General features: G+C 44.8%; 1 protein-coding gene across 1 annotated transcript; it reads left to right on the top strand.

Annotated features, from left to right (window-relative positions):
- The first annotated feature begins 3,899 nt into the window (after positions 1 to 3,899).
- On the top strand, positions 3,900 to 7,881 carry LOC110523701 (apelin receptor B). The gene has a single exon (XM_021602628.3). It carries the CDS (start codon positions 5,591 to 5,593, stop codon positions 6,827 to 6,829), a length of 1,239 nt encoding a protein of 412 aa, XP_021458303.2. The 5' UTR covers positions 3,900 to 5,590; the 3' UTR covers positions 6,830 to 7,881.
- Positions 7,882 to 8,383: the final 502 nt, after the last annotated feature.

Raw genomic sequence — 8,383 nt, 5'->3', positions numbered from 1 at the left:
CAAACAACATAAAGTATGTACAGATAGGTGTAATCTAGAGCCAAGTGTGTTGATTTTGAATCAAACTATTGACACACTTGTAGAATTATGCAACAGAACGGGGCAACAACAGTAATTTATGAGACAGTTTAGACAGCACAGGTGAGTGCAGGTAGAGTTGACAGAGCAAGTGTTTGGTCATTGCAGCCCTGTTCCACCCCTTCATGTTAATGTATTCATATATGCAAATCCACCCAGTGTGTTTATGCAAAGTAGGCACATCTGTTTTTCGTTATTTTAACATACAATAATTTTAAAAATACATGATACAATAAGTAACGGTATATATGAGTGCATTCCCCCCAAAAAAGTGGCATTTGACAATACATTGAATACCTGAATTCCCACCAGAATCCCTGAACTATAATTCAGTCAATATCTGATGAACTATAACAAATTTTAAAAGTTTAGAATATTTTCATCCATTATCCAACTGTTCTATTTATCTTAACAATGTCGATGTCCATTGCTAAAGGAATGCCACAAAACGCAAGGGAGGAAATCTTGTAGAAAGGGCACATTTCTGTGAACAAAGGGACACACTCTGGGCCCCTTCTCTTTGTGTCCCAGGTCCTCTGATGGGGGCTGATAAGGGACATTTAAGTAAACAGAGCGCTGGTTGCATGCTGCCTCCACAGCAGGCGTGACCTCCCATATTTCACCTCATCTAATTGGCCAAGGGAAAGGCCCCAATCACGCAGATTTATAATCACCGGTACTCTGTCGTCAGGACGATGAAGACCGGAGGTCTGGATGCGTGTTGTCATCCGGCCACACGTCTGTGTTTGGGGTGTATAATGGATTGCAGTAAATGCACGGAAAGTCTTGCTGGAGAAAGCTGAAATGGAAATGCAGAAGAAATGCAGAGAAAGAAATTAGGAGACGAGCCTCAAAAAGCTCATTCAGGATTCTAAGTGCTTAGGTCACTGTGGGACAAAGCACAATTTAGGACAGAACATGCTTGTAGATTTCTGTCTAGCTTTCTGTCTGCACGAAGCAGTTAAGAAAATAAGGAAATGATGCACATTTAATTGTAACTATGCTCTTTGGCATTCATTAAAATGTTTAAAACCCTTCAAAGCTGCCTGGAGGTGATCTCAATAGAGAAGCCTGTTATGAGGTCAGTTATTCACAGCGCTTTGGATCCCCTCTCTCTGACTACTATCTTGTGGGTTCTTTCCTATTAAGTAGCACAAGACGTACAGGTTTTTGGATAGTTTGTCCAAGTGTTTCTCACAGGTAATCCATGTTCCTTCTAGACACGAAGGGCATGACATGACATTACACTGCCTGGACTATTCATAAACGATCATCCCTCATCTATCTTTGGAGCATTCCCATGCGTTTGTGTTTTGTTGCGATTTGTGTGGTAGACCACATCCACAGTATTATGACATGTTCTCGCGTGAACATCCGGCGCTCGCCAACGGTATCAGGCAGTCTGAGCTCTCACAGAAGCAGAGACATGTCCAGTCAACCACTTGCTGTAGGATTTTTAACATGTCCAGACAGACAGTCACACTGCCCATCATGTGGTCTTCCTCTCCCCATTAGTGGTCCATGTGAATGAGTAGGGTTGTTAGGGGTGAGGAGTGGGGGCTGGGCTGTAGGAGGTGTAACCTCGTCCATCTTGGTGGCTCCAGTGCTTAGCAGGCTGGTGTCAATCATCTCAACCCCCTGGTTGAAGGGAGGTGGAGAGGACAGTGGGATGGACCATAAAGTTGCCCAAATGTTCGCACTCTCCAACTGGGAAGGGTAGCTTGTTTTGGAGACTGTCCACACACCATATCCATCTTATTTGGACATTGATGGTGCTTCACTAGTGTGACTTCGATATTATTTTCCTCACTGCGTGTAATGTGTTTGTACACTCTCAATACAAAGTTATAAAACAGATATGTAATGTCACAGGCTGTAGTAGTGACTGACTGGCTCTGTGTTGGTCAGCTCGCAAATCAATCCCTGCAGAGCCAGCTGTCACAGTAAGTTACAGCGGACCAATGCATGTGGTCTCTGACAGCTTAACACACACACATCAAACAACTGTCTCTCCCTCTCTCTCTCACACACATCACACATCACACCGGCCGTATCACCTCCTGCTCATTTGGTGCAAAAGACACAACAGAACCCTGGCTCATAAACAAACTTCAACACACAGGTCATGTGACGATGAAAGATCAAAGGTGCTCTCAGCAGCCATGCAGACAGATGTCTATATGTGTAGCGTGTGTGTGTATGTTTTCGTATAATCTTGCATTTGAGCGTGAGTGTGTGCATGTGCTTGTGAGTGGTCTCCATTCGTATCAAATCAAATCAAATTGTATTTGTCACGCGCCGAATACAACAGGTGTAGACCTTACAGTGAAATGTTTACTTACAAGCCCTTAACCAACAATGCAGTTTTAAGAAAAATACATAAAGAAAATAAATAAAAGTAACAAACAACTAAAGAGCAGCAGTAAAATAACAATAGCGATTCTATATACAGGGGGTACAGGTACAGAGTCAGTGTGCAGGGGCACCGGCAATGCAATGCAAATAGTCTGGGCTGCCATTTGATTAGCTGTTCAGGAGTCTTATGGCTTGGGGGTAGGAGCTGTTAAGAAGCCTTTTGCACCTAGACATGGTGCTCCGGTACAGCTTGCCGTGCGGTAGCAGAGAGAACAGTCTATGACTAGGGTGGCTGGAGTCTTTGACAATTTTTAGGGCCTTCCTCTGACACCGCCTGGTATAGAGGTCCTGGATGGCAGGAAACTTGGCTCCAGTGATGTACTGGGCCGCACGCACTCAGTAGCAGTTGCCATAGCAGGCAGTGATGCAACCCGCCAGGATGCTCTCAATGGTGCAGCTGTAAAACCTTTTGAGGATCTGAGGACCCATGCCAAATCTTTTCAGTCTCCTGAGGGTGAATAGGTTTTGTCGTTATGCAATATCTCTCAATATTGTTTATTGTTTATTTTTTACTTGCTCTAAACCAATGGATAATGGATGAAGACCTTGGGTGTGAGAACAGGAGATGACAAGAGATGTGATGTGGTCAGCAGCAGGACATACTGTACATGTATAGGAAGATTTATGGTGTCTTACCTGTGTGTGGTTTACAACACAAGGCCACACATGAGAGGATGAGAGCAAAAATAAATAGCGCAATAGCAAAAACACCAATGGAACGTTGGAGAAACAGAACTATGCTCACACTGACTGACAAAATGAAAAGTTAAAATTCCTTTGGACTTGAAATTCCTTTGGAACATTGGAAGATGTCATTCATGTTAATCATCAGCATTAGCCAGCTGTTTCTTATCTCTGATCCCTGTCAAATTAGCCTGTCTGCTCATTAAAGGGTTGATCACTTATTTAGTGCTGGATGGTGGGTGGGCGTGAATTGGATTAGGTGTAATATTTGATTTAACTTTAGATTTCACTGTCTTGACCAGCATATCCTTCCAACGCCCTTACAATGCCGCACAAAACACAATCTCACATATAAATAGAATCCCATTAGAACAGGGGAAGCTTGCGTTGACTCAACTCACTCTGCTCCTTTCCTGCTCAGAGCTGCCAAATGTCCTGCAAAAGAGCTCAGGAGACAGCTCAGAGGGAGGGGGGGGGGGAGAGACAGAGCAGAGGGAGAAACACAATTAAATTGGTTTAATCAACACAAACTACCAAAACAAGTAGCAAAAACAAACTGCTTAATATAGGGTAAGTGACGTTTGAAGACTAGTGCTGCCGAGAACCAGAGACTTCCACATAGCCTGGGTCTGGCTCATCATCAGAGGAAGAGAGAGATGGGTGGAGAGAGGTAGGGGGATGGAGAGAGAGAGAGAGCTGTGGGTGAGACAGGAATAGGGGGATGGAGGAGGAGGGGACCGGCTGAGCAGATTGTTGAGTGATGGTTGTGTCTGAGAAGGTCAGTGCCCTGGCGCCACTGCTGCTGCTACACTGCTGAGAGACAGAGGAGGGTGTAGAATGAGCCCTCCCACCTGGGTTCCTTCAGCATGGATACACAGGGACTAGATCAGACTCACTTTACATCAGTCAACTGATGATTCTCACCAACTAAACCATTTGGACAGATTCCTATTTCTGAGTGGATATGAGACAAACTACTGAGCACCTGTATTTAAATGATACAATATTAGGTCTACATATACCTGGTCTCAACTCACTACCTCTGTCTTGTCTCATCCCACGTCACACACGGACCCACAGGATACAGGACATGTCTAACTGTCCTTTAAGCACCAGATTAGTCAGGGAAAAAAAGGTTTTACTTTGTTATGATGACAAAGTCTGCAGTGATACAATTCTAACATCAAATCAAATCAAATTGTATTTGTCACATGCGCCGAATACAACAGGTGTAGTAGACCTTACAGTGAAATGCTTACTTACAAGCCCTTAACCAACAATGCAGTTCATGGAATAGAATGAAGACAATATTTACTAAAGAAATAACAGGCAGTGATTGTCAACAATAACAGTGTTCTGGATGTGGGAATACTGGAATGAACCCCGACGGGCCAAGTTTCTTGGCTGCCTATCTTGGGTTGCTTTTTATTGGTCAATTATAATAAATTATATGTTCTTGTTCTTAAATAAGTAACATAAGGCAAACTGGGACATCTAATGGCCAGATAAGAAAACAGTAAGCTAAACAGGTAAATAATATATATATGTAAAACACAGGCCAATAACGTTTTCTGTCCTATTTCATGCAGCACAACAAATTCCCATTAGAAAGAGAATAGGATATTTATAATAAAATATTTCATGGTCACATTTTCTCTATCAATGTTCATTTGCTGGACCATGATATTTGATTATTTATCAAAATTAATTATGTTGGACACAACCAAATTATACTCACCCTATAGCACTGCAGTAATAACATAATGTTTTATTTGATACATTGCACACGACACACGCAACATGTTTGAACAAGCAGTGCTATGCAATTGTACGATCATTGACATGGAAATGTATTATTCTAATTTGGGTGCTCAAGTGTACAATTGCCTACTTTGGCAGTGGTTCCCCCTTAAATGCTGCCACATTATCATTGTAATTGTCTACTTTTAGACTAGGTGCTTGCCCCGGCTTGCCTAGACAGGCAGGAAAACGAATATTTTTCAAATCAATTCCATATCAATTCAATTATACTTTTTAGGACTTCTGAAGGCTGTAAAACATGTAGAGCAGATCTCACAATTCGCCTACAGTCTTTAACATGTATTAAACGTGTGCGTCATAAGAGTTATAATAATGTTCTTTCAATGCCCTATTTGTATTTTCACTACGTTTTCGCTTTTAAATTGAGGTCTGCTTACCGTTTATTGGAGAGTCCTCTTCACACTCGAACGTTATGGAGTCGCGAGGGGCGTGGGTAGGGAAAGGGAAAGGGGGGTGCTGGGATCGGCCTTGGAGGAGGTGACAGAGGGTTGTGTGAGGAACTGCCGGGGTTTAAAAAGGCAGCCTGCCCAGCGCTGTGACACCAGACCTGAAATCACCCTCGACTGGTCAGGACCTATTTTATGCGCTTTTTATGAACTTCTTGCACACGGATTTGAACCAAGTTTCTAATTGCTTCATAAACGTTATTGATCCATTGATCAACATTATTTTACCTGATAAAATAATATACATTTTTAAAGAAGAAAAGGATACTCTAAGAAGAATGGAGAAGTGGACAACCCCTGAATACTATGACTATGATTATGAAGAGCAGGAGAACAGCACCATGTGTGACTACTCTGAGTGGAAGCCTTCCTACTCAGTCATCCCAGTCCTCTACATGCTCATCTTCATCCTGGGTCTCTCTGGCAACGGTGTGGTCATCTTCACTGTGTGGAGGGCTCAGGCCAAGCGCCGGTCAGCAGACATCTACATAGGCAACCTGGCCATGGCTGACCTGACCTTCGTGCTGACTCTGCCACTGTGGGCAGTGTACACTGCATTGGGCTACCACTGGCCCTTCGGTGTGGCCCTCTGCAAGATCAGTAGCTACGTGGTGCTGCTCAACATGTACGCCAGCGTCTTCTGCCTCACCGCCATGAGCTTTGACCGCTACCTGGCCATCGTGCACTCTCTGTCCAGCACCCAGCTGCGTACCCGTGGCCACATGCAGGCCTCCCTGACGGCCATCTGGCTCCTCTCCGGCCTACTGGCTGCCCCCACACTCATCTTCCGCACCATCAAGAATGACGAGAGCAGCGACCTCATCTCCTGTGGCATGGACTTCAGCCTGGTGTTGGGTGTGGGTAATCAAACAATCAGTCAATCAAATGAATTGAAGCAGAAGGAGTCCATGTGGATCGCAGGGCTCAGCATCTCCTCCTCTGCCCTGGGCTTCCTCCTACCCTTCCTGGCCATGATGGTGTGCTACTGCTTCATCGGCTGCACCGTGACACGCCACTTCAACAGCCTGCGTAAGGAGGACCAGAGGAAGAGGCGTCTGCTGAAGATCATCACCACCCTGGTGGTTGTGTTTGCTGCCTGCTGGATGCCCTTCCACGTTCTGAAGAGCGCTGATGCCCTCTCCTACCTGAACCTGGCTCCAAACACCTGCGCCTTCCTCCGCTTCCTCCTGCTGGCCCACCCTTATGCTACCTGCCTGGCCTACGTCAACAGCTGCCTCAATCCCTTCCTGTATGCCTTCTTCGACCTGCGCTTCCGTTCCCAGTGCCTCTGTCTGCTCAACCTGAAGAAGGCCATGCACACCAGCCCAGGCAGCTCCATGTCCTCCCAGAAGACAGAGGCCCAGTCGCTGGCCACTAAGGTGTGACGTTTATGCTGGGGTCAGGGCATGGAAGAGGGATGCCAGCCAGAGGGAATAGGTCTCTAGCTGCCTTTTCCTGTCCTGCCTCCATCGTCACCTGAACACTACAGGTAAATGTACGATTTTTGAGGTGCATGATATCATTACCTATCCAGCAAAATGATATCATTACCTATTCAGCCACATGCAAGTGGACTGCAGACTGAGTGCAAATGTACGTGTCCTCCAGACTGTGTGACTGAGGAAACTGATAGTCAGTCTTCTGGCTGTAATCATGACCACTGACATCCTCCAAGCTCACTCTCAGTGATTAGGAAGTTTGTACAAACCCCTTGAACTGCTTGCTACAGGGGGCCAAGCTCCATGCCAGGGTGATGCAAACCAGAACCCAGACATTTTGGACAGAGTTGAATGTATTTCAAAGGGACAAAGCAGCTCATATTGTTCTCCTGGTGTTCCGTGTTGACTTAAGACAAGTTCTTAGGTGGGCTGTCCCATGGCTCTGGCTTTTAACACTGGAGGAGTGTATTATACATGCATTTGTACCATGCTGTTCTTGTTTTTTTTTAAGCACTTGCTCATTGGAAGGAGGTGAGACCTCTTCCTCTGCCCCAGTCATGACGTGCGTGTGTGTGTGTGTGTAGGTCCAGGAAAGGTGTTGCAGCTTGATTAAAAAAGTTGTAAAGGGAGATAAGGGCACGGAGGGAGGGGGGTGGTCCCAGACGGACAGATGGCAGCTGACAAATGTTGTCGAGTGAGGAGAGCCAACTAATAGGTGGCTGCTCTGACAGATTAAACTCTTGTGTGTGTGTGTGTGTGTGTGTGTGTGTGTGTGTGTGTGTGTGTGTGTGTGTGTGTGTGTGTGTGTGTGTGTGTGTGTGTGTGTGTGTGGTGTGTGTGTGTGTGTGTGTGTGTGTGTGTGTGTGTGTGTGTGTGTATTGAATCAGGATTGGGGAAGGCATGAATTAACTTGTTTTTATTTGACAAAGATGTGAATACATGCTGTACAATGCTTTCATGTGATGATTTGAAATAAAAACGTTTTCTGATGAACTAAAGTCCTCTCTTGTGTCATTGTGTTACTTGTTACGATGTCATGCAAACACTATTCAGTAGACATGCGTTTGTCCTGTTAGCACACCGAGTTGAAAGGTGACAGTCTCCCTCCCAATGTGTGCAGTTAGAACAGAATCAAAGCTGTGTCTACAGGAAATACATATGAGTTTGATTTCCCACTCCGACGTTTGTTTCTTTGCTCCTTTACGACAGTGTTCCCCTTCAAACCATTAACAGACATTTGTTGACAATGTGTTGATAAAATGACGGAGGACAATGCATTATTTCTCAGAGAACTGTGTTGATCATGTAAACCAGTGTAACCCTGCTACCACATCTCTCCCTCGCTCCCTTCAGCAACATGTAAGCTTGAGTAGCTTCTTTTAAAGCCAATATCTAAGATAGTCAGTCTGTGTAATGTCAAAATATTGTAGTGTACCGTTATCAACTCACTGTTCCACTGTTGGGGTGCTTTGCACTGAGACCAGTTTAAGCCAATAAAGA

The sequence above is a fragment of the Oncorhynchus mykiss genome, chromosome 5, assembly GCF_057628025.1.
Source record: "Oncorhynchus mykiss isolate SJ-2025 chromosome 5, ASM5762802v1, whole genome shotgun sequence".
Taxonomy (NCBI): domain Eukaryota; kingdom Metazoa; phylum Chordata; class Actinopteri; order Salmoniformes; family Salmonidae; genus Oncorhynchus; species Oncorhynchus mykiss.
Note: the sequence above shows the minus strand (reverse complement) of the source record. Positions and strands in the feature narration are given on the sequence as shown.

What these genes read in the sequence shown, in the direction of transcription:
- LOC110523701 (XM_021602628.3), top strand. Translation starts at nt 5,591, where the DNA reads ATGAACTTCTTGCACACGGATTTGAACCAAGTTTCTAATTGCTTCATA.